General features: G+C 46.0%; 1 protein-coding gene across 1 annotated transcript in view; it reads left to right on the forward strand.

Annotated features, from left to right (window-relative positions):
- Positions 1 to 8944: 8944 nt before the first annotated feature.
- Positions 8945 to 25716, forward strand: part of SIDT1 (SID1 transmembrane family member 1) — a 26825-nt gene continuing 10053 nt past the window's right edge. The window contains exons 1-13 of the mRNA XM_035894537.1: positions 8945 to 9021; positions 9220 to 9265; positions 11963 to 12064; positions 13147 to 13230; positions 13830 to 13923; positions 15063 to 15134; positions 15556 to 15649; positions 17293 to 17336; positions 21256 to 21327; positions 22975 to 23123; positions 23737 to 23810; positions 24337 to 24403; positions 25076 to 25149. Of these exons, the coding sequence (XP_035750430.1) occupies positions 8960 to 9021; positions 9220 to 9265; positions 11963 to 12064; positions 13147 to 13230; positions 13830 to 13923; positions 15063 to 15134; positions 15556 to 15649; positions 17293 to 17336; positions 21256 to 21327; positions 22975 to 23123; positions 23737 to 23810; positions 24337 to 24403; positions 25076 to 25149 (1034 nt within the window). The 5' untranslated portion in view covers positions 8945 to 8959. The remainder of the gene's footprint in view (positions 9022 to 9219; positions 9266 to 11962; positions 12065 to 13146; positions 13231 to 13829; positions 13924 to 15062; positions 15135 to 15555; positions 15650 to 17292; positions 17337 to 21255; positions 21328 to 22974; positions 23124 to 23736; positions 23811 to 24336; positions 24404 to 25075; positions 25150 to 25716) is intronic.

Here is a 25716-nt window from a genome sequence, read left to right on the forward strand (position 1 = left end):
TGACTGCCCGGGCAAAGCTTCCTCCCCACCTCACCAATGCCAAGTGAGTGGGGGTGGATGCAGAAGAGGCTCATAGTCTTTTGTTCTAGCATGGGGGATTATTATTATTATTATTATTTTGAATAAAACCTGTGCGTTTTAGCCAGAGTTCCTCTTGTCTCTACATGCAACACAGGTAGGATCTTATTTTGGTGTTGGGAGGGAGGATTGTATGTGATGGGAGCAGTGGTTCTGTAGCAGGGAGGGGTTCTTGTGTCAGAACTGCTTGTTCTTAAAATGAAATAATCTTTGGAATGGTGTGGAGGGAGAATGGTGTTTGAACTAAATAAATCACCTTTTTTTTTTTTCTTTTACCTCCTGTTTTTTTCCACTCCTCTAAAAATATTTCGCTGGAGATGATGCCCTTGAGGCAAACGCCAAATGCTGACTTTAAAAGGGAAAGATGGGACTACTAGCACTGGCTCAGTGGTGAATTTACTAAATCTGTTGCATGAAAATGTGTATATTGTCTATATCAAGACAACAGAATCTAGAAGCAAAATGTGGATTAAATGTTTAAGGTAGGTTAATTGGAAGAAGGCCTGAAAAAGCACAAACATCAGTTCATAGGTGCTACATTGTTATCCCTGTCCCTTGTGGTGCTTCTGCTAGACAGTTCAGCCTGCCAGGCAAAATGTCATTCTCAAAGACACTAATTAGGGTTCCTTCCACTCTGTAGAGTGATTTACAGCAAATGAGAGAAGCAGTTAAATGTTAATCCTTTCTCCACTTTCCCAAGCTCCCTTATAATTGCATGTAGATTCTGCTGAACTTTGTTCCTCTGATATCCCCAAGCGCATTTGCAGGTGGTGGGGAGGATCTGGGGGGAACCCTTAGTTGGGAACTTCTTGCGCAGGTTTGGCCCACAAGCAAATCGCATAACCCTGTTTTATTGCTGTGTTTTGGAGGGCTAGCTGTTATCTCAGGCAGAGGTCCATCAACCAAAACTTTGTGCTGCTGGGAGCTTCTGCTGTATCCTTGAGACTTGTGAGGGGGAGAATGGAGCTGCATCCTGGGGCTGGGATCTGGCCCCTCCACTGACAGTGCAGGATCTGGCCATGAGACGTCCTGTGTTACTGTTGTGATGGTAGCAGGGTAAATAGATGGACTGGAACCTCAGTCACCCTCTGTCCAACTTAATCACTCTGTGTTTTTCCTGGGCTTTTATTATAAAGATTTTGATTGGGTTAGGTGGTATGATGCTGCTGATTGATCTGGGCTATGTGCAAACCTAGGAAGAGCAGAGGTATTTATTCCAAGTGAATTGTTAATGTATTGAGGTGAAATTTAAAGTACGTTGGGCTCTTCTTAATGAGCTGCTCTGTAAATGTTGCTTGTGACTTTCTGATCTTCCTCTCTGTCTGAAGCATGCTAGTTGAGTGTGGCTTGGGAAGCAGCTTTGCCTGTGGAAAGCATAGAGAGAAAGGTGAGAGGAATGAAAGAAGTGTAATGGAATCACACCTGTGAGCCCATACTTGGGGCCAGAGGTGGTCCTGTTTCGATGCAGCTGGATGCTGCCCCAGATATTATCAGACCTAAGAGAGCTCAAGGCACCTGAATATGGGCTGTTACGAGAACAGGGCAAAGGACCTCTAACCAGTTGTTTCAGGGAGCAAACACCAGAGTGCTGAACACAGGGAACATAGAGGGAAGTCGTGTATAGTGGTAATACAGCATACACCAGTTTTCATGTGGGTAAGAAATGAAAGTAAGTACTTAGATTTGAAAGAATATTGAATCTTCAGAACCTTGCCTCCATCCTCCTGGTAATCCTATTTCTTACTAATATAACGCTAGTAAGATAGTAAGATAATAGGAATGGAAGGAAAGCTAGCTAAATGTTGTAGATGGCGTATGGTCAGTTTAGTTTTGTGGAGAGAGGGAAGCCAAATGAGGGGTCTAACTGCTGAATCACAGCAGAGGGAAGGGGCATTCTTCTCGCTTTCAGGATTCTCCCTATCAAAGCATTAATCACCAAAGTTCTTGTTTTCCTTCTCTGAGATAGATGGGAAACTTGTTTGCTTCTGAGGGTAGTCAAACACCACAGCAGGTCTTCCAGAGGGGTAGTAGAGTCTCTGTTGATGGAGATATCCGACACCCAACAGGTCAGCTGGCTAAAGGTGACGCTGCTTGAGCAGTGGCATTGGACTAGATGATCTCCAGAGGTGCCTTCCAACCTCACACATTCTGGAATTCTGTGATTTATAGCAATGTCCTTTTGAGAGGTGCTGTATGGTTGAGCCTTACACCATGGTAGGAACCAAACATGTAAGTGTCCTGTACCTTTGTCGTGGAGAGGTGCCATAGGGGCAGTGATTAAACCTGTCTTGTAGTAGGGTGTGTGCTGCAGGATTTGTCTCCTGATACTGGCCTAGATACAGAGTATAAATCCTAGTCCTGAATGTTTGTTCTGTGGCAGCTGTTGCTCTTGATACTCCCAGGGAAATGCTGCGGCCCTTCTCTGGTGTAAGGGTACAGGAGGCACAAGTAAGCCTTGTGCTTGACATCCTACAAAACTCATCTTGCACAAGCTTTGGTCATCAGGATCAAAGATTGGGCTAGATGGAGGTGTCACTTTGGGGAGGTCAGTTTCACTAATTTTATAATAATCTTGGGATTGGTAATTCATGCATGAACAAAATGGTTATGAGGTCTCTTTGCAAAGACTGAAGCTTTGAGGACTACCAGGGTTTGAAAAACAGGCTAGGGTCTCCAGGTGAGAGATCAACAGAGTGTCAAAGAGGAGGAGAGCGGGGTGCTTGAAAAGAGAAACTACAGACCTGTCATCTGGGGAGCAGCAGCATTGCTGTGCAACTGCTGGAAAGAGCCAGAGGGAAGTGACTTGGTGGGGCTGGGGGCAGGGAAGGGGAATGCACCCCAAGAACTTCTTGGCCATTCAGTACTGCAGCAGGAGCATGACAGAGCTGTGTGTTGTGAGCTGTAGGCTTTATAACACTGTGCCTCTTAACCTGATGTTTCTGAGTGTCATGCAGTAGAAACTTTACAAGGAGCAGATCTCAGGCTTTGAATGTCTCAGTCACTGTCCCCAGTTAAGCTCTGAGCATGTTGCTTGCAGCCCTCCACTTCTTTCTGCACATCTGTAAAATGGAGATGATTGCTGCTGTGGGCATATAGCGTGTCATTGCAAAATCAAGAGGCCTTTTAGTAGTTGTATATTAACTATATGGGGGAAGCTAAAACTCACAAAAGTCTTTGGTTAACTGAGCAGGCTGCCTGAAAATAGATGATCAGTCCTTAACAGAATGAATTAATCTTGGTGTGGCTTATTGTTAGTTAAATAAACATCTAATAGCCTCGATTTCATAGTCAGGTCTTTTTTTTTTTTTTTCTTTTTTCCCCCCTGTCCTTATCCCCCCCATGTTTGGTTTTTGTTGTAGTTTTTTTTTTTTTTTTTCTTTTCTTTTCCTCTCCTTCCTTAAAGGAAACTTGGCTGCTCTTAGACTAGTAAAGCACCTAATCTGGAAGAGCCTTGAGATCTCAGAAAAGGTATGCTTGGTGCTTTCACCTATAGGTTAGGGAGAGAGAAGCGCGTATCAGTGTTGACAGCAAAGAGGAGGCAATTTCTAACCCTGTGCACATAAGGGCAGTAGCTCTTGCTCAGGGACGTTCCAGCCACCCTGGCTGAGGAGCAGCAGGACCTCAAATGGGAACATAGAGCAGCAGCAGGAGGCCTGTGCTGAGTATGGCCTTGACTGGGTCCAGCTTGCAAAATTTTTCAGCTGCACTATTGCACCTGCAGCCATGGTCTTAATTAGCTTTCCTTTCCCAGGAAGCAAAAATGCTAGATCTTCTGGCTAGGTTCAGCAATGAACATTAAGGTTAGCAGGAGGGTGTCAGGGCAAAAATGTGAGTGAATGGAGTGCTAATGAGTCACTGTATGAGAAGTTTAACTGTTGGGCTTGTCCAGGAAGCTCTTACATAGGTGGCTTTGTCTTGTAAAAGAAGGGAGAGTTATGCTTTACAGAGTTGCCTTGGGCAGTTAGAAAGCTGCAAGGCTTTCACACCTGGAGTACTGTGTCCAGTTCTGGTCTCCCCAGTACAAAAAATACATGGGCTTACTGGAGTGAGTCCAGTGTAGGGCCATAGAGATCATTAAGGAATTGGAGCATGCTTCATATGAGAAGAGGCTGAGAGAGCTGGGACTGTTCAGCTTGGAACAGAGAAGGCTCAGGGGATCTCATCAACCTGTGTAAACATCTGGTGGGAGGGAATGAAGAAGAGGTAGCCAGGTTCTTCTCAGTGATGCACAGTGACAGGGCAAGAGGCAATGGGCACAACCTGAAACACAGGAAATTCCATCTGAACACCTTTTTTTGTTTGGTGTGGTTTTTTTGGTGTGTGGTGTTTTTTTTGGTGTGTTTGGTTGTTTTGGGGTTTTTTTTTGTGAGGGCAGTCAAAGACTGGAACAGGTTACCTGAGAGGTTCTGGAGTTCCAGTCTGTGGAGATATCCAGAACCTGACTGAGCCCTGAGTAACCAGCTCCAGCTGACTTGTTTGGACTAGGTGATCTCAAGAGGTTGCTTCCAACCACAACAATGTTGTGACTCTGAAAACAAACCTATTTCTGGGCTTTCCAAAATACATTTGTAAGCCAGCCTAATTCCAGCCACAAGCTTCCAGCCGCTGTTCTCACAAGCAGCCTTGCTGGCTGGGTGATCTCGTTCACCAAAGGTGTGCGTGGGATTACGCCTCCATAAGGTTCCAGCCCCTATTGCTATGTACTCCTGAAGGAGATGAGAGCTGTTTTCTCATCTTTCTGTATGGGTACAAGCTGTATGGAAGGGGTAGGCAGCAGCCATTTTCATCTGCCCATGCAATACTTTGTTCGTTTGTGAAGCAGGGCACATTCCCCACATCTGATGCAGGGCTTCACAAGGCAAGGATCTTGCAAAGCTCCCGTAGTGGTAAGTATGCAACGGCAGACCTCAATACCTTGCAAACTTCATTGGGAGAGAAAATCCTTCCCTTTGAATAGGACTCTGGGCTCTGCTTTGTTTGGTGAATATTAAGAAAACATTTCCTTACATCATCATATGTAGAAGTGTTCAGAAATGTGGTCTTGGTGTGGTATTCCCCTCTCTTCATATTAAAATCTAGGAATTCCACAAACTGGCCCAACAGATATTTAAGATCACATAAAATGTCTAGTGAAGGTCTCAGACTATGAAATACTGGTATTAAAAGTAGTCCTTTCAGCCTTGTGTTGGCAGTGGTTGTGCTTGTCTATGTATGAAATGGTATTTGATTACGTGGCCATGGTCCTCGCTGTAGAATACAGGTAACGTGTATTCTTACTTGTGTAAGCTGAATGGCATGAGAAACTGATAAAGCTGGAAAATACACTGTGTCACTGGAGATGAATTACTTGCTGTGTATGCACTGTAATGCAATAGTGGGAAGAGCTGGGATTTTCAAAGGGCTTAAGATCAAATCACTGAATTATTCTTGCTGTGTCTTAATAGATATCAAAAGCCATACTTTTTTTATGACAGACAGAGTGCTCTCCTGTGTTTTGTAGGATACCTCAGAGCTGGTTTTTTGTTTTGGCTGACTTTTTGTAAACAGTCTGTGAATTTCTGTTTATGTGTTTTTCCTCTTAGAATCAATATTGAAAATACTTAGTTTGCTGAAAGGGAAGATCGGAAGTAGGAAGAAGCAGCACTCTCACATGTATGCAGCTTTTACTTCTGTGTCCAAAGCCTGGGCAAACTGTAAAAGTATACTTTTTTCTTTTTTTAGTACTGCTCAGCATTAGCATATACTTCAAATAGCTGGTACATTTCCTAAATTGAGAATTTAGAAGTAGAGATGCAACTTTAAGTCTTCCAATGAATACAAATGAATTGTACGTTTAAAGTAAACCTGACTATCTGCAACATATATATAACTATGCATAGTTCCTGTATTTGTGAAGACAGTGCAGAAGAGAATTTCCCACTGTCTGTCTTGCATTTACAAGTAGCTGAGGATTTATAACCCAGTAGGACCATTTGCTGTGAGTCTTTTGTGCACTCCTCATTGCACTGTGCTGATGCACCGAGCCCTGGAGGGTTCGCAGGCTGGTGTCCAACCAGTACACCACTTCACCTGTGGAGATGGGCTTGCTTCAATTGTTTCATGGGCGAAAACCTGCTGAAGAGGCAGCTGGAATATGTCTTTTCTGCAACGATAGTTGGTTTCCCCATGGATGGAGAATGGTTCCATGTGCTTGCAGGACTCTGTCTTGACCATTGTGTCTTCATACTCCTTAGATTTATTTTATTGTTCAGTTCCAACCTCACTTCATTTGGGTTCCCATTCCTTCTCACAGTGACTACAGCAAACAAGCAGCAGCTTGTTCAGCCCAGTCCCTGCCTTTCCCAGTTATACCAATGAGGGCTGGCTGGCTCCCCCAGTTGAGCAGGGCAGCCACAGAGACTAAGGAAGCCAGAGAGAACTGGAAGGTTACTCTGCTGGCCTACTGTGTTGATACCCTACAGGCGTTACCTGTAAGTCTTGCTTTGTGACAGTGTTTTGCTTGGCTTGGTTTTAGCACCCTACTGTGAAATTTGCTTGGAGACAAAATTGCATAGGTAGTTTTTGTGGTCAGAAGGAAAAGCTGGAAGGTGTGCCAAAAGAGTATTGCAAAGGTTTAGAAACCAGAAGGCAATGGAAAAAGATTCCAATGTTTGCCCTTCTATATCAAAGGGGTTTTAATTCATTTCACGATTTTTTTTTTTTTTTCTGAAGACGTTATTTTTTAGGAATTGGTGGCTGTAGTCTCTGTATTATGGTGGTGATGGCAGGGAAGTTGATAAGGGCTTTCCAGAAGGTGTTTTGTTTCAATAAACTAAACTCTCCTGTAAGCGTAGAAACACTAAACAAGAAAATTTCCTATTTATTCTTTTAGACTTGTGATTGCAGATGCAAGCCCTTTTCCTGAACCTGGTGTCTTCCGTGTAAGCATAAGCTGCAATCTCAGGTAGCACCCCCTTCTACATTTTCTTGGAGGGTACAAAGTTGAGATATCTATGAAAAGTCTTTCACTGATCTAGTGAGAATCCATTCTAATTTTTCCAACATGTGGTGGGCATAAGATGTGTATGTCCTATCTACTTGATATGCTTTCATCAATTAAAGGCCTCTAATTGAGAGGTACTGTCTCTTCTGATGAGTTATGCATTCTCATACCCTGTTTTCTTGAGCAATGCATGCAGGTCTGGAGAGGGAGCTGAAGAGATATTATTTTCAAATGGAAATGGTGCCATTTCCACTTGGTGCAGACAAAGTGCTTGCTTGCTTCTCAAAGCAAATAGTAAACTGAGGGCTGTCTATGTTTTGTGTGTGTCTGCTTAATTTTATAACAGAAGTTATTCAGGTTTCTCCCAGTTGGGTAAATGGAAGCTACTGAACTCTCTTCTGCTTAAGTCTGCTGTGTTTGTCCACTGTCTTGTCTGACAGCAACCTCTGACGTGGATTAGAGCAGCAGCAAGGAGGCACTTCTGTAAATGACCCCTGGATCTGAATAAACAGTCCAGTGACAAACACTGCTGATCTCCCTGTGGATTTTGCCAGCATCTAGGTCAGACTGAGGAAGGGGACAGGCTTCTCCCACCTAGATTTGGAGCAGTCTTGTTCTTTGCCTTTGGCTAACACTTGCCTGTACTCTCCTTTCTCTTCCCACAGGTAGATGCAGTGCGGGTGTATGTGAACAGCAGCTCTGAGAACCTCCAATATCCTGTCCTGTTTGTAGTTCGCCAGCAGAAGGGAGTGCTGTCATGGCAGGTCCCTCTAATCTTTCGAGGCCTGTAAGTACTGGAGTCTCTTCCTTGTAACACACTTGTCTGCCAGCTGTATTCGGCATCAGCATTCCTCTGGTGCTAGATCTTGCTACTTGTGTAGACTGCAGGACTTGGTTGCAAAGCATGCTTGCTCACTGTCAACTGAATGTGGGAAGACCAGGATTTGGTAGGTAACCTCATTTGGCAGTCTGCTCTTGTCTCTTAGTTTCTCAAATATGTACACAGAGTACCAGGAGGCTTGTCTGCTGAGGATCAGCAGACAGTGTCACTAGACAGTGAATCTACCAAATGTAATTGTTGTCATTTCCACAGTTGCTTATGGTGCCTGCACGTAGTTCTTGAGTTCTAGTTTGGAGCAGGGTTTGAACAAGCTCTTGAAAGAGCACCGTAACTGCTGGGTTAAAGCGCATTTAGGGAATAAGGGCTCTCCTCTGTTTCTCACCCCAGCTATACCTAAGTTGAGTCTATTCTGAGGGGTGGTGATTGGTTTGGGAGGGTTTTCTTTGTGAAAATCTTGCTGCTGTGTAGCTTCAGCAACCTCAGAGTCAGGCTGTAAGGACTGAGACTTTGCAGACACCTTAGACCATCTCAGATATGAAGCTTCTTCCTATGACAGAAATTCTGGTGCCAGGCAATAGGTATCCTGCAGTGTCTCGGCTAATGCAGGGGATGGTTACAGCAGTGGCTGTCATTGCTCTCTCTGCCTCCAGAAAATGGCAGATGTGCCAGATCTGCAGATGGAACAGGCAGCCTTGAGAGAAATTAAATGCTGGGGATGACCGGTCCCTTATGCAGACCACAAGAGGCAACAGAGGTGGAGTCTGAGCTCTGACTGAAAGACTGAATGGTCTTGGGCTTTCAGATTACTGAATGGTCTTGGGCTTTCAGATTAGTATTTCAGTTATGCAAGCAGGGGGAAAATAATGTCATTCTTAGAACTGCAGAACAACTTTTAAACTGCTATCTCTCTCTTTCTTCCATCCAATTTTCCCTTCCCTCCTTTCCCTAGCTATCAGAGAACCTACAATTACCAAGAAGTGGGTCGGACTCTCTGTCCCTCTGAACCAACACCTGAGACAAGACCCTCTGACCAGATTATATTTGTGGATGTGTCTTCCATGGCACCATTTAATATTGCATATGAGCTGCTAGTCACCAGGCTGGAGAACTTCCAACTTGAGTAAGCTGGGATATGAGAATACAAATGTAATTTCTTCATGTATCTGTAATACAGACATTTGGTCTATATACCTACTCTTACCTTCTTTTTCTTCCCAGAAAAAAGTTATTTTTTTCTTTTGCTTAATCTGAAGGTACTTTGTGTGTATTCCAACTCTGAAGGTTTTAGATTTCAACATGCTGGCGTTTTTTTTTCTAGGACCAACAAAGCCTTTAACTTTATTGCCAGTCCTTCCCAGCCCCAGGTAAGGAGAAGTCCTGCATGGTGTTGCTTGTATGTTTTGCCACATCCAAATGGTTCATGTGATCCTTTGTTAGAGATGGCAAAAGCCTTATGTGACTAGGTGGTTTTCCTCTTAGGATGCAGGGAAACTTCCTTACAGTTGAATTTTCTGTGGATAAAGGTAGCAGTTCAGCCCCTCTAGGGGCACATTTGGGTCCTCTTGCAAAGCAATTAAGTGAACCCAAAACCATGACCAGAGCAAATGAATGGTATCTGCAGTTCAGGAAATTCCAGAAATGTACAGAAGTCCAGAGGCCATTGGACTGCTACACTTCATGGGAAGTGAGATGGTGTGCACCGCTGTCTTGTTCCAGCCAATTCCTTTGCCCTAGTGTGACTAGCCAAGATGGAGAAAAATAAATACATAAGTAAGTAAGCTGTAAAGCTACAAGAGGACTCAGACTGTTATTCCTTGCTCAGGCAGCAAGTCAAGTTGTGAGGTGATAAATGAAATGCCTGATAAGTCTGGTTATTAGTTCAGAAGAGGGCACAGATGTACAGCACATCCAGCTGAGCAGCCTTGTTTAGAGCCCAGCAGATACAAGTCCTCTCTTGAATGAAAATGCTGTTGGCAGTAACTATAGAGATACAGGAGCTCACAGAGCTGGGAGATTATGTAAATTTACCCAGGCTGTCTGGTACTGCATTTTTGTTGTTGCTATCACTGTTAGTAACACCACTTAATTTTAGGTTTCCTATCATCAGGCATCCCAGCTAATCTTTTTTTGCTGTCAAATGTCTTATGTTGGTTTGCAGATACATGCAGTATTTTATACTATAGAAGGACAGGGAATGGTTGTGGTGCTTTATAAACCCTCATTATTTAGGAACTTGTAATTTGAATATAAAGTGTTTAGGATCTAGTCTGGAATTAACAGACCAAAGTCAAAGTTATTGTTCTTGATTAATATGAGATTGGTGACTTATAATTATAAGCCAGATGTAGAGAGTAGAAGATGAGTGCTTCTTAATTAGTATAATGCTGAGGTTTTTGTAAATCAAAGTGTTAAGTAGTCTGCAGGGGGAAGAAAAAAAAAAAAAAGGCAATTCAAAATCTAGATGAGTGTTGGAATAGCCCTAAGACTGGAAAAAAACAAACATGGCAACCGAAAGAATTGTTGTCTAAAACCCAGCTCATGCCTGAGGAGAGAAGGAGAAATTAGATATGCTTGTATAGGTCAGGAGTGTTCATACCACTCACAGTCTGTGCAGGAGGGAACTGTAGGTCTCAATGCCCCTGATGTTAATTCTGTACCCTGATATGTGTGGCTTAAAAAGCAAATTATAGAAGGGTCCTCATGGGTGACTTCCTGAAGGAAGTTTTCCTAAAGCTTTCCAAGGGTCATGCACCTGGCAAACCAAGGAGCTCAGACCGCCAGCCTCCTTGCTTGGCGGAAATAAAATGCACTGAAGAAACCGGCTTGGTGAGTTGTCAGTTTGTAAGGACTTGTGGTTGGAGCCAGTGCTCCCTCAGCAGTGAAGGGACCCTGCTCAGAGTGGGGGTGGTGGTGAGAATAAACGTTTTACTAGAAATGGGCATCTTGGAAAAAGCTTGTGTGATTTCTTTCATATCCCTGCCCTTCCAGTTGGGGCCTCTACTTCCTGGGTAGGGGATGGGGGAAGGAAAACCAGAAACAGCTGCCAGGTGACCATAAGGAAGGGAGGAAGATGGCTGGTGGCAGTCCTCAGCCTTGTGTCCCCTCTGAGGTGGGGTGAGGTGTGCATCAGCCCCTCATAGTAGCTGTGACTGGGAGCCTGAGCTCTCAGGGCCTGGGCTCCATGCGAGGTGATGGGAGCTCTTGCAGCAAGCCTGCCTGCTAGGGTGGGCACAGAAACCCTACTTCTCCAGCAGCTGGCTGCTGTGGTACATCGAACTTTTACTGGAAAAATATGTAAATAATGATGTTGCTAGGGACATCTTTTTCCCAAATCTGAAAAGGCTCTTACTGGGGAAGAGAAGGGCATCTCCTGACCCCCACAGACTGCCCTGTGGGCCTCAAAGCATGGAGGCACAAGGAACACCATTCCTTGCCCCCAGAAGAAAAGTAGGAATACTGGCAGATGTTACTCTCTCCCAAATTTTTTCAGAGCTATAGCTGAATTCTTTTCAAAGCTGAAGTGAGAAGCCCCCATTACCCCCCGCCCTCAAAACCAAACAAATCCCAAAAACCTAAACCTACAACAGGCATTTATTTATGAAACTTTTGACAGGGTTCAACTGTTTGACCTAATACTTTCCACAATCTCTCTTTGAGGCAACCCATCTGAGAGAAACTCCATGATGTGTTCTGTCTATAAAGTACAGTATGGAAACATCTGGAAAGTGCTCATAGCAACATAAAATGGAGTAGGCTATAAAATGAAGTCATTTTAGCTTGGTCAGGTGGAAAAAAGCTTAAGGGGAGCAGAAGCTATGTTGTATCTTGCATGTTGAAGGTGCCTGTGTCTAACACCATGCTGTGCAATGGGGACAGTTGTCTGTACATACTTAATCTGCTCTTCTGCAGTGTAAGGTCCTAATATTTGAAATCTGAATTTTTGTGAAAGCCCTCCATGTCCAGCCCCAAAACTGGCTGTGCAGGTACTTTAGGGAGGCTCTGAAGCTACTGGCAGGTATGATTTCTGGATCATAACTCTGAGTACTCTGTTTTCTCCTCAGTATTTTCTGTACAAGTTTCCTCAGGATGTCGATTCAGTCATTATTAAAGTGGTGTCTGATGCAGTCTACCCATGCTCAGTTGTCTCCGTCCAGGATATTGTGGTAAGTCTGAGCAGAGAAGGGTAAGGAGCTGCCTGCTGGAGCTCATGAAAGAGGAATGAAAATCCTGTCGGAAGGAGGCAAAGACAGAGATGCTGAGTTCAAGCAGCTCATACAGAGATTTTCGCTGCGAATAAGTGAACAAGCTGTTCCTCTCCAGCCTGTCCATAGGGCATTTGTTATGTTCCCCTCATAAGGTTTAACACCCTGCTGCCTTGTGACATGGGTCTGTCTCTGGAGTGCTGTTGGATGGGATGCTGGTGACTGAGGGAGGGGACAGTGCTCTTCCCTTGACTCTTCCTGGGCTTGGGGCAGCATGGGGAGCTTCCGATTTCCAGACATGAGATCTCATCTTTCCAGTTTGATTTCTGCTCTCCACAATTACTCATCCCCTTTCCTGGGAAGGGGAGAACAGCTGTTCCCTGCCATGGAGCTTGGCTGTTGCTCGCAGCTGGGAAATAGCCCCATATTTTTTCTTTCCCACACCCCTGAACAATGCAGGGACCTGCAGTGTGGGAGCAACATGATGGTGACAGAGGTGCAAGATGCCTTGGCTACTGGCTCTGAAGTCCTGGCAGTTGCCTTTAATACCTGGAGTGAGGAGAGAAATGGGTAACATCAACTCCTGCCCGCATACCTGTGGTTGAATAGTAAAAGGGCAGGAGGGGAGACTGTGACAGGTGATTTTTCAACCTATCAGGTATTAAGAGTAGTGGGAAAGGGTTAAAATGAGGGCAAGCACTTGGCATATAGTACAGATTGTAAAGTGTGTGATGGAACCAGTGTACAACTGGGTGTATGCACTGCCCTGTGGGAATCGTGGAGTGATCAGTCTGGCTGAATTCTCTTCTGAGATTAAACTGCAGCCCTCTTGTGAGAATGCCAAGATCAGTGAGTGCAGGCCACAAGTGGTGTCTTCAGAGCATCTTTTCTAAATTCTGAATGTCTCCTGGTTGTTTTCCTCCCTTTGTCACCCCAAGTGTGGCCTTTTCCTGCTGTTCTGCATTGTCTGTTCTCCTGCTGGCTCCCTGTGAAACTAATTTGGATTTTGCCCCTGGTTTAACCCTTAGTTGTGTCTGTTTTAGTGCCCAGTGTATGACCTGGACCATAATGTGGAGTTCAACGGTGTTTACCAGTCTATGACAAAGCAGGCAGCCATAACGGTGCAGGTGAGATGCTGATTTTTGTCCCAGTGTTGGGGTTTTTTTCAGTGGCTTGCCCTGTGCATCCCTAGTTTTATTTTGTTGATTCTGGTATGGCTGTGGTCCTTTGTTTTTATTATATGAGCTGATATCAGTAGAAGAAGAGATGTTACCTTTTACTACAAAACCTTGTTCACATTTGCTTAGGTAGGTGTGTTGTGTCTTAGGTGCTGAGGCTCTAGATTGGAGTGGCTGCAGCCAGGTGTATTACGTTCGAACCTTAGATCTTCTAATGGTAGTAGTAGGGCCTTATAATGAGCAAAGTTTAGGTAGGTGTTTTGCAGTGATTAAAATAAATACATGCATTAGGCACTTGTTTGGTTGTACTAGGGCACTGCTGTACTGTGTACTGACAAATTCAGTCAGCTTATTGTCAGCAAGGAAGAGGGGAACATCCCCAGAAGCTAAGCTCTGCCCAGAACAGGCAGGTGTCTGTAAGGCTGGTGCCTGTGTAGCAACTAAAACCTGACCTCTGGGCCTGTGGAGATCATCACCTCTGCTTTGCATTGGAGGGAGAGGCTGCCTCACTTCTCATGGATACTGTCATTTTCTGTTCTCCCATACAGAGAAAGGACTTCCCAGGTGAGCAGTTCTTTGTTGTGTTTGTCATCAAGCCAGAGGATTATGCCTGTGGGGGTTCTGTGCCTTCCTCCATTCATGGTAAGTTGCACTGGGAGGTGGATTTGGTTGCTGCATCCAGCTGGTGGAGCAGCAGGAGTCCTTGGGGACCTTCCTGTGGGATGACACAGTATGGCCATATAGCTCTATCGTATCCAGGTAGCTGTGAGGAAGATTGAAGTACAAACTTAGTATTGTCGAGTAGGTTAAAAGTCTTGATCAACCCTGGAAGTGGCTGTCTAGTACGGCACCTGGCTTGCTGGGGTTATGTGCTCTTTTTGAGGAGTTGTTGGTGTCTTTTATCCTCCTGCCTGCATGGAGGCCCAGGTGGCAGTTCCTGTAGAGAGCACCTTCTCCAGCTGCTATCTTGGGATCTATGACAGCCTCCTGACTTGGAGGGAACAGGAAAAACTAGTAATTTTGGAGGGGAATAATCTTATGAGGGACTTCTTCTGGTACCTTTCCCAGCCAGAAAACTCTGTGTCCACCTACTGGGCAGAGGTAAAAGCAAAGTCTCTACCACTCATGCGGTGGGTGAAACTGGAGTGGGGGTGCAGCTGTCCCCATGACAAGCTGAGCCCATTTCAGACCAGGGACATTCCTGTCCTCAAAGCTGGCTGCCTTCCTCACTGTAGGAGAAGCAAGACTGCAACCAATAGGCTCTAACTCCCACCTTAAAAAAGAAATTATCACCTTCCAGGTGTCTTTCTCTTATCCTGAAGCTGTCAGCAGAGCTGTACTGGCAGAGTGTGCTAAGCCCTGCTGAAACATAACAAGGCTGCAGCATGGCATCCTGCACAGCAGTGTCTTGCCAGCAGAGTTTTGTCCAAAGGCAAAAATGGTGTCCCGGTATATGCAGTGACAGGAACTGCCCTTTGGGGACTAGATGAATATGAGATGAAATGCCTGTGGGATTCGGGCATCCAGACTTGAGCAATGTATGGAAGACTCCACACAAAAGGGATTTTTAGCCTGAAAAACAGGCTGTGGATAGAAGGGAGGTGGGGGAAACATGGAAAAGGCATTGACAAGTCTGGGAACGGTTTAGAGCAAAACCACATGCATATTTTAGTGAAAAGACAGACTCTGGTGTTTTTGCAAGTGCAGAGAACTGAGATAAGGGCCAGAGATCACTAGTGTTTGATTGTTTTTACATTTGCTGTACGTTTTGCATTTCACAGGGAATGTCAACCGTACCTGGAACCTGCAGAGGACGAAGAACCTTCAAGTGACAATTGTGCCTTCTATTAAAAGTCAGTGTCCTTGCGCAGAGCAATGCAGCTTTATAGGGATACTTGGAAGTTCTGTGTAGGAGGGTACAGCTGGGCTGGCAGCCCTCTGATGGGATGGTGCAGAAAGCACCAGCAGAGGAGTCAAAACCATTGCAGCCCTGGTCCCTTCCAGGAGGTGTTGTGTGGCACAGGGTGGTCTCATGGGCACACCAGCTAGCAGTGGGAATGAAGAAATGGTGGTGGGGGGTGTGTGTGTGTGTGGTGTGTGTACCTTGCAACAGGTTCTGTTGATTCCTCTTGAAGAAAGCAGATGGGTCTTGAAGGACTGTTTGCAGCTGGGCATTGTTACCAGGTGGTATTGGGAAGAGCAGGACCAGGAGTGCTGGCTCTGAGAATGGCTGTCCCTACTCTGTGAGCTGACTGATGCCTTCATTTTCCTCAGAGTCTGTTTATGTCCAGGCCATGTTCTTCAGCTTCCTGAGTTTCCTCTCCTTTTACCTGGGCTCAGTGGTGGTTGCTTTTGTGCACTACATCAGGTGAGTTGAGGGGTTTTACAGGAACAGCCTTTGTGTTTCTCTTCATCCTCAGAGATGCAGTGAACTCTGCAGTGAATTCAGGGCAAGTGGGGTAGCAAGCATCTGAACAGAGCAGCCAAACAAGTCCATGACTCAGTGGAGCCCACTCAGTGGGTTCCTACTGACGATCAGCCAGAAAACTTTTCTTCCTCTGCTGTGGCTATCATGGCAAAAATGATGAAAATCATGATGAAAACTTAAGGCTCTGTCCTCTAGCTTTTGTAGTGCCCCTACTCCTGGGTTTACTTGTATAAGGACACTGGGTGGTAGGTGGGAGTTGTGATGGGGCCAGCCTAGGATATGGGATGCCAGAGTATTGGGAATCAAGGTACTTCCCAGAGTGCTGGACCGAGTACTGTAGTAAGTGGCAGTGTCCCAGTTAGGGCCTTGGAGCCCCAAGAGTGCTGGTTTCCTTCCTGACCTGCCTCCCCTGCCCCAGACCTTGAAGCCTGGGCTTGTGTTGAGGGGAATATCTGCATCTGAGGTGAACTTTGCACAGCTGCCATGACAGGTCGCTCTTGTGGAACATGGGTGGGGGGTGGGTGGGAAGCAAAACCCTTCCTGTTGCCCCAGGGTTCTCTTGCTCACTGGAGGTGATCTTGAAGTTCTCTTGAGTGAGAACAGGACTGGAGGGGCAGGAAGGAGACAGCAGCCTAAAAGGGAGGTAAGATTTGCTCCTGTAGGGCACATAACTGCTATCACAAGATGAAAGCCTTAGCAGGGCAGCAGGCAGGTGCTCGTAAGATGGTGGACTTCGTTGGGATCTGTCGCTGCTGCCTGTGTAGAATGGTTGAGTGAATCCTTTGTCCAAACCATGGAGGCTTGAGAGTAGGGGGGCTCCTTCAACACTCCTTCCTGCCCTACTTGGGCAAAGGTTGGAATGAGAAGAACCATATAAAGCTTTCAGCAAATAGCAGGTTGGTTTTGTGGGAACCACACTTATCAGCCAGCTCCTCAGACTGAATGTGGCAGAGTTTTCAGCTTCAGAAGAGTGGATCTTAAAAGTTCGGTGCTCTGAAACAAAACAATTTCAAGATGGGAGAAAGGGCTTAACTTCAAGACACATCAGTGAAACAGCATTGCATTAGAAAATTAAATTAAATTACTTGTGTCTGTGTGCTCTTTTTTGCTGTTACTTTTTCTTTGTTGTGAGCATATTTTGGATTTTTTTACTTACCCTCCCTAGCTTGGCACCTGCATTGAAGGAGATGGTATTGGCTTCTTGAGCATTGTGGTGATGCATGCCTCTAGCTCCTGCTGCCCTTTCAGTAGATTCTTATGCGCTTGGTCCCCTGAGCAGGGGAGTTTGGGTTCTGAGAGTCTCTCCCAACATGCAGTGCAGGATGGGACGGTCATGTAACTGGTTGTCCTATCTCTAGTAGATAACTGAGGGGGTAAGAAAAACCTCTGTTGCTTTGGAAATCTGAGAGGTGGACAGCAAGCAGTCATGGCTGAACCGTGCCTAGTATGTTGTTTCTTTTTCCTGCTTGGGTTTGTTGTTTTCTTTTTTTTATCACTTGTACTATGTTTACCTGTTGGTGTCCTAGATAGCCAAACCCCATCACAGCAGGATTATCTCATGAGTGCTGCCTGTTCTTTTTCAGGGTTCAGAGGAAGGCTTCAGCTGGGAGATTGAGTCCTGAGGATGGTAAGGTCTCTCTTCTGTTGTGTGACAGCTTTAAGTGAACAGCACGGGTCCCAGGCCAGTCAAGGGACAGACTGTCAGCGAGGTGCCTTCTGTCCCTTCAAGCCTTCTTCCCTGTACACGTACCACATAGTCTCTGGCGCTGATGAAAGATGTTAGAGCTTCCTCTCTGTCCTCACAAGAGTGGGCATTTTAAGCAGGCTCCCCTGAACCTGATCCTGACCCCTGCCTTGAGGACCTGACTTTTGGAGGGGTGGAGGAAGGGCAAGCCTTGGCTACACCTGGCTACAGGCTAATGTTACTGCTGCCAGATCTGTTAATTTCTAAACAAGACACTTTGAGTTTATCGCCTCTTATGCTTTAAGATTCCTGTGCCTGGTTCAAGCATGGGGTCTCTAATTTTTTAAGTTAAGTTTTAATTTGTTTTTAACTGGGAGTTGCAGATGACCAAGTGAATGAATGACTAATACAGTTAGGTAGTGGTGTTTAGTATTTACTTTGGTATTGGATTCAGTTTACTTTATGCTGCACCCACATTTCGACATACTGCAGATTTCTGCATTATAAAAACATAGGTGCATTTAAGAGGTTACCAGTGAAAGACGGAAATTTTTGTCATGTGGATGGGGGGCACTAGGAGTCTCTGCTTTCTGGAGAAGTGGGGGAGACTGGCAGTTTCATTTTGTTTAAATATTTAGTGCCTGCAAAGTAGTTCAAAGTATTGATCTGAGGATAAAGGCATCATCATTTGTACCTTTCTCCTGGGGAAAGGGAGGATGTTATGTTTTGGCAGCGTTGAAAGGTTCTTGGTGTGTTTCCTTTTTTAATCCCCAGCTTCTTCAGTCTCTCCAGTCTGCTACATACCACTAGATAAGCATACTAGTATAACTAAGCTGTGCTTAAAGGATCAGCAGTGAAACTTCACTCTGACCTGGCATTACTTGGGTTAATATTTCTGCCAAGGACTTGGGGGTGATTGGTTTCTCAGGAGTGGCTTCTTCAGGCACTGAGATCCACATAGGCATCCCTGTGTGTGGAATGTGTGTGAAAGGTTTTCTTTCAACAAAACGAGCAGGGGACTGTAAAAGTGTGCTTAAAAATTTTAAGTCACTTGGGATGGATCCTGCTGTGAGACAACAGTAGTTCTTAGGGCACTGGAGAAATGGGAAGAGCCTGCGTGTTGGAGCTTGGAGAAGCTGAAGGCCCCTGGCCAAGGCCCTGGAAGAGTTCCAGGGTGGTGACAAGGGATCACTGTCTAAGGCAAGGAGGCACAGTCTCAGCCAGGAGACCAGAAGCCCCAGGGAATGCTGCTGGTGCTGCAGCTGAGGGTTCAAGTGCTGAAGGCAGCTTTAGAAGTTGCTTTCCAAGCTGTCTTGGAGAGAGGTGGAAGTTAAAGTCTGGTGCTTGGGAAGTTCCCAAAGAAGATGCAAGGCACAGATGCTGTGTTTAACATGGACATGGAGGGAAAAGCTGGGTTTCTGGGCAGGGAGGATTGTTGAACAGTATCCCTGTGAAAGGACAGGGGAGTGCAGTTCCTTCAGAGTTCATAGGTTTCCTCACATAGGGACCTGCTCCTTCTGTGGCCAGTCCTCTCCCTTGTACTCTACGCCACCTTCACAGAGTCCTTTTCTCTGGGGAGGAGCCATGTCCTACCCTTGTACTGCTTCTTTCTCTATTGTCTCTCTTCAGGGTGTGTGTCTTACTGATGCCTATAAAATGGTAGCTAGCATCTTCCCTGTCATAAATGGTTTGGGTTGGAAGGCACCTTTAAAGGTCATCTAGTCCACCCCCCCCTGCAATGAGCAGGGACATCTTCAACTAGATCAGGTTGCTCAGAGCCCAGTCAAACCTGACCTTGAATGTTTCCGGTGGGCATCTACCACCTCTCTGGGCAACCTGTTCCTCTGTTTCATCGCCATTATTGTAAAAAAACTTCTTCCTTATATCTAGTCTGAATCTCTCCTCTTTTAGTTTAAACCCATTACCCCTTGTCCTTATCGTTACAGGCCCTGCTAAAAAGTTTGTCCCCATCTTTCTTATAAGCCCCCTTTAAGTATTGAAAGGCTGCAATAAGGTCTCCTCTGAGCCTTTTCTTCTCCAGGATGAACAATGCTGACTCTCAGGAGAGGTGTTCCATCTGTCCTCTAGATCACCCAGGGTGTGCTAGCTTTCTCTCAATTTTTTTCTCTTCTTCCTACCCACTGGAATTTCTCTTCCTCCAAAGTACCCGTGGCTCTTGCTTTCTCCATTGCTCCCCTTTTGTTTCCCCTTCCCCACCAAGAAAGTGTGGTGGAGGTGCTGAGCAATCTGTCTGTGCCTGTTTTCTTTGAATATCCTGCAGCTCCATGTGCCCTTTTGCTCCTGTCACCCATTTTATGCCTGGCTTCTGTGGTTAATTTGTTTTTTTTAAATCCTGTGGGACACCTTCCATTCCACATCATCACTACCTGGTGGAGGCAATAGCTGGAGGAACCACACCTAGTGTGGTACATTTACTTTGCTGACTCACTTGCACACTGGGAGTGGGACTGAAATTAGTGGGTGAGCTGGGTCTGAAGCAGCTGTTAAAGACAGGGCAGGGAGTGCCTTTTCTCCATGGCCTCCCTGCTTTGTCCAGATTTAAATCTTCCTTTGGTTACTTGGGAGAGAAGGTTGACAAGTCACTTGAGAGCATAAAGCCTAGTCTAAAATAGGGAGGGAGCATCCCTGTGGGACAGGACTGATGAGAGAAGGAAGCGTGCGTGTGCCTTGGTGCTATGAACATGGGGAAATGCTTCTCTCGCCCTCTTCCTAATGATCTGGATTTCCAAATGATATTAAAGCAACAGAAAAAACTGCCACAAGAGAGGGAGGGTTGCACAGCAGGTGAAGAGTAGAAGGTGGACCTTGGTCCTGCAGGAACCTACAAAAACCTCCTGCTAACACTAGCTCAGGGCTGAATGGGTGTCATGTGGGGGGCTGCAGTATGCCAGAGCCTTCCCTCTAGTGCTCAGTCCATGCCACGTTGTCCACTTCAGATGCTCCTCCGAGCTGTTTGTTGCCCTGTCAGAGGGATGGGGCAGGAGGATAGAGAAGCTGAAATGCAGACCAAGTCTTAGCCCACAGCCCAACAAGCATAGTGAACATGTCAAAGGAAAGCAGTAATTTGGACTTGAAACATCAAATGTCATTGCTGTATGGGTGCTCCCTGCCTAGGAATTGGTCTCAGGCAGGGAAAAGTCTTGGGGCTCTTTATGTACGTGGCTAATGGAAATGGTATAAAAACCTACATAAGGTGTTACAGAAGTGCTCAGAATGGGTAGCTGGAAAGAGGAATCTGCCTGTGCCTGTCAGTATAGGACAGATCAGGTACTGGGAAGCCAGGCCATTGCCAGGCTGCAGTAAGGTTGCTTGGCTTTAAATACTGTCCCATGTTCTGCGTCCCTTTGCTGCTGACAGGCCACGCCATGTTGTTATGAGGGTGAAGCTTTCCAAGCTGCTGGACCTGGCTTGCTGTTTGCCACCACTGGAAGGTGTGGTCATGCTCCTCTTGCTCCCTTCCTTTTGGGAAGGTGGGTATTTGACCCCTCTGTGAAGAGGTTCAGCTGGCTGTGTTTCCTGACGTGTTTGTCTGCTGCCAGTTTGGCAGCTGAGCCCAACCACAGAGGGATCAAACCAGTGCCAGGCAGAAAGACAATGTGAAACCAGGTGGGAAAAATCCCAGTGCTGGAGGGAGGCTCGTGCTTTTGTGAGTTTAAGTGGCGGCCTGTGTGGGGTTTGCTTCACCTTGCAAAGCATGCTGTAGAGGGAGACTGCCATCTGTTTGGAGAAATGCTGCTTTTCCCAAGCCCCTCCAGCTCTTCAAGCTGTTTATATTCACCTCGGCGACGTGTTTCGAAGCACTGACATGCAACTGTCCCTTTTGGGTCTGTTTCCGTTGCAGGATCTGGGATTATGACGTCTTCGCACCCCATCACAGCCAGCACCCCTGAGGGAAGCAGCTATGGTGCTATCGGTACAGTATCTTCCAGAACTGGGGGCATGGGGAGGGTTCTGCCTGGGGCAGGGGAAGGCACTTTAAGGTGCTTGAAAGGCAGAAGGAAATAAAGCTGCAAGTTGCAAACTACTCCTAAAGCAGCTACTTGGGGGCAGGAAAAAGAAAAATTGCTGCTTGGGAGGTTCAGGTTGCACTTTTAGGGCAAAACACCTACATCAAAAAGGTGGCAAATCTCTGGAAGAGGTGCCCAGAGAGACTCTGTCACTGGAAATGTTAGTCTCAGCTAGACAAAGCCACAGTCACCTGATAAGTGTTGGTGATAATGCTGCTTCAGGTAGGAGGTTGACTAGGGACTTGCAAAAGTCCCTTCTAACCAAGCTTCTAGGAGTCTGTTATTAGCTTATCAAGCCTGCCTTTAGACCAAAGCATGCTTTTCACTGGAAGGCTGAAGGGTTATATACTGCAAGGCAAGACACAATCAGAGTTTTTTGTGGTCTAGAGGTTTCATTCGGGGAGAAATAATGTCATGCTGTCAACAGCTGAACCATGCCCTGGCAGCCGAAGAGGAACAAAAACTCCCAAGGGTCCTGCTAATCTGAGATGATGGGAAATGCCTTCCTTCGCTAGAGTTTCTTAGTCTCCTTACAGAAGTTCTCCCTCCTGTGGAGGGATTGGTATTGAATAGCTCATTGCTGTGGACTTTTGGGCATAATCCTTGAATTTGGCAGCTTGGGGACCCAGGTTGGAGGGTGAGGTGGTGCAGGTCCAGGGCAGTGTGAGGCAGCTGCTCAAAGGAGAGAGGAGAGCTCCACAATTTTTTTTGTCCCAGCTCAGGATGCATTTGCTCACTGTGGTGTAAATACAGCCCTGACGGTCTAGATGTTGCCCAGTTGTTGGACTGCGAAGGTATGATATCTCTGAACACCTGACAAAGAAACACAGAACTGATATTTCATGAGGTTTGGGAAAAAATCAGGATGATTTAAGTCCAGGTCTTCAGCACCACCCTATTCCCCTTCCCCAATTCCTAAGGAATATATTTGGGAAATGAGGAAGAAACTTGTGTTCTGCTCATGCCAGTATGAGCAGCGGGCTGGCTGGGAGGTTGGCCGGCCTGTGGGAAGTTCAGGCAGGTCCTGCTGACCTGCAGGTGACAGATACTGTGCATGCAATGGCAGCAAAGCTGATTATCTGCCTGCTTTGAAAAACTGACTTTCTTCCTCTTTGTCTTTTGTTCTACAATATTTTTAGAAAAACTTATACATAAAGCTTATATAAAATCTTGAGATTAATTAGGTCAGCCTGTTTCTGACCCCTGAACAGTCTGCTACTTTCACGAGAGCTTTCTGTCTTGTTTCAGACTTCTGCATTTCAGAGCCTAGGCTAGTAAAGAGTAGAAAATACTAGAGCTGAAAAGTAATAGAATAAAAGCAGGGGGAAAACCAAAATGCTGCAGAAGGGGGAAGATGGTCCTTGAAAGTGCTCTTACTGGATATCTGAGACTTTTAGAAAGGTTTGTGATCATGGGAAAACTTGTTCCCCGAAATGGCCATATCAACTTGTCCCAGCAGATTGTGGCCAATACCCGGGGCAGCTTTCTTGTTGCTGTGCAGAGAGGGATTTAGCCTTTATTCTGCCTGTTTCCTTTTCCCTCCTTTGCTCCAGATGAGTCAAGCTCCAGTGGTGGACATCAATTGTCTTCCTCTGAGCGCGGGCAGCCAGCTGGTTCTGACACAGACAGCTCTGTGGAGGAGGAGAGTGACTTTGACACCATGCCAGAAATTGAAAGCGACAAGAATGTCATCCGCACTAAGGTATGGCTGGCATTGCAGCTGTGGCTGTGATGCTGGGCCATGGACACATCTGGGCCAGGATCAGCGCTTGTCACCTGCTAGGGTTTTTAAGTTTCCACTTCCCTTTTAGGTGGATTTAATCTAATAAAGTGGAATGTGCTTCTTCTTGGTGCCTTTTCAGACTCTATAAAGTTTTCCTGTTGTGCTAAGCGTACTGCTGAAATGAGTGATTTAATATAGAAAATCAGAATGTATACTTTTGAGAAAGAAAAAAGAAGCCCGGAGTGTCCCAGAAAGTCCAAGGGGTTGGGACAGTAAAAGGAGAAAATAATGTGTAATAATAGGTAGTTATCTGGTATGAGTAGTGTCACTGCAGTGGATGTACAGAGGGGCTTTAAGCTAGCAGCTCTCAAACTGCCTCCTTTTGTCACCCCGTACTGCTCTGTGTGGTCAGAGCTATTCATGGAGGTCAGAGGGTTTTGCAGAACTCATTCCCCACAGAATCAAGGCACACAATGAGCTCACTGTGTTTAAAAAACAAACAAACAAAACCCAAACAAGATCTTCTACTGGTTTCTGTAGTCTTCATTAGTTCTTTTCTGTTTTCTTCCCTCTTTCTGCACTAATGTTTTAGGTGTTCCTCTATCTGTCAGACTTATCCAGGAAGGACCGAAGGATTGTCAGCAAAAAATACAAAATCTATTTCTGGTAAGGCCCAAGCTCTGGACCCAGGCTTTGGTTGTGGAGTCTGTCCACATGCCCTTCTGAACCACACTTTAGACCTGAGGATATTCTTTGAGCCATCCTTTTACATATTCTGACCCTCTTCCAACCAGTAACTGCAGATCTCACATACCTCAAATAAGGATATTTGTGGACCAGTGCACACATGATCCTGGCGATGGATTCTGGTTTGCACAATTGCTTTGAAGTGTGATAACAACCAGTGTGCTGGAACATACTGGGGAAGGGGAGAAATTGGCACTCAAACACATGAGCTTGTGGTCCACATTCTGGCTTTTCTTACGCCCTTAGCATTTGTCTCCTGTTTGCATTAGCATGTTTGCTCTTCTGCTGCAGGAGATGATAACCAGAGGTATAAAGCTCCAGCTGGAAGAGCAGGATCTGTGTCCTTAGGCACAGAGGTGTACACATTCCTCCACGAGCACTGTGGGGGCTGGTTGTGCACCAATTGTTTTGGTGTGTGTAACTGCTGCTACTGTCTCCTCTGCAGGAACATCATCACCATTGCTGTGTTTTACGCCCTGCCGGTCATCCAGCTCGTCATCACTTACCAGACGGTGCGTTGGGCTCTATGTTGGCTGTCCGCTGTGCTTGGGTACTCTTGCCTCTAAACTTGCTCTGTGGTTGCATGGTGTAAGGATGATAGTCGCAGTGAACCTGGGATCACCCAGGACTCCGTCTCTGTCTGAGAGGCAGTGTACCTTAGCTGCAATCTCTGCACTGCATGTTGAGTGTTGCTACTGGCTTGGCTTGCTAAGCTTGCAGTTCTGCTATTTTTGTTTGGGAAGCGAGAGTGCAGCTGTTCTCCTGCTCATCTGATGTCTTATTTGGGGCCTGTTTCATTTTTAGAGGCAGGAGGAATCGGCTGTTATCTTTAAAGACATCAGAAAGCAAGTAGGGTTTGCTTGTGATACGAGTGACTTCTCCTCCATTTTCCCCACCCTGCCCTTGCTATCCTGCTGTTATTCAGATATCTGCAAGCAGATCTGTTAGTGGTAGGCTTGAGAGCACACAATACGTTTCTTCTGAAGACTGTTGTCAGGTTTGTGGCCTGCTGCAACGTTTTGCCCCCATCAAAAGCTTCAGTTGCAGATGTCAGTACTCCCCTGTGCTAGTGCTAGAGCTAGGCTGTGTCCTGATACACCTTGTGTACAGTGTTTGCATGAAGCAAACGGTCCAGAACAGGGAGGATTTGCTAATATCAGGTCTCCTGCCTCCTTTCTGTCCAGGTAGTGAATGTGACAGGCAATCAGGACATCTGCTACTACAACTTTCTGTGTGCTCATCCCCTCGGGGTGCTGAGGTGAGTGAGCCCTGTGGTCACTACATTATTGTCTTGTGTCTCCTGAGTGCTGTGCCCAGGTTAGGATTTTATCCTTGCTAGGCTCACAATAACTGTATTGGTAAGAACACTAAGATTGTAGGACTCTGAGCTTTCTCTTTTGCTCAGCAGTGACTTTCTGTTGCAGCGAAACACATGCGCCCAGGAACATATGGCACCTGGGTTCCCCTAGAAAACCTACAGCACAGCAATGAGGTGCTCCCGTGCTCTTTTGGACACTTTCATTTATATCCAAGGAGCAGCAGCTCTGCAAAGAACAGTCCTTTCAGTGCAGCCTTTCTTTGAACTATTGTGGGAGGGCAAAGAAAGCCCAGAATTGGGAATCTTGGAGAGAAGGTGTTAAACCTATTGGGGCAGGTGCACTACCCAACCTAAAATTATCATTCAGGGTGTAAAACTAGCAGGTGTTTGGCAGCTGCTGAGGTGGAGGATGGGGGGGTGGGGTGGGGTGTGAAATGGGTTCAGCTTATGGCCCAGGATTCAGCTTCCTGCTGCGGTGCTGCCTTTGTCTTAACGCTTCTCTTTCCC

This window comes from Egretta garzetta, unplaced genomic scaffold, assembly GCF_000687185.1.
Source record: "Egretta garzetta isolate BGI_Z169 unplaced genomic scaffold, ASM68718v1 scaffold85, whole genome shotgun sequence".
Taxonomy (NCBI): Eukaryota; Metazoa; Chordata; class Aves; order Pelecaniformes; family Ardeidae; genus Egretta; species Egretta garzetta.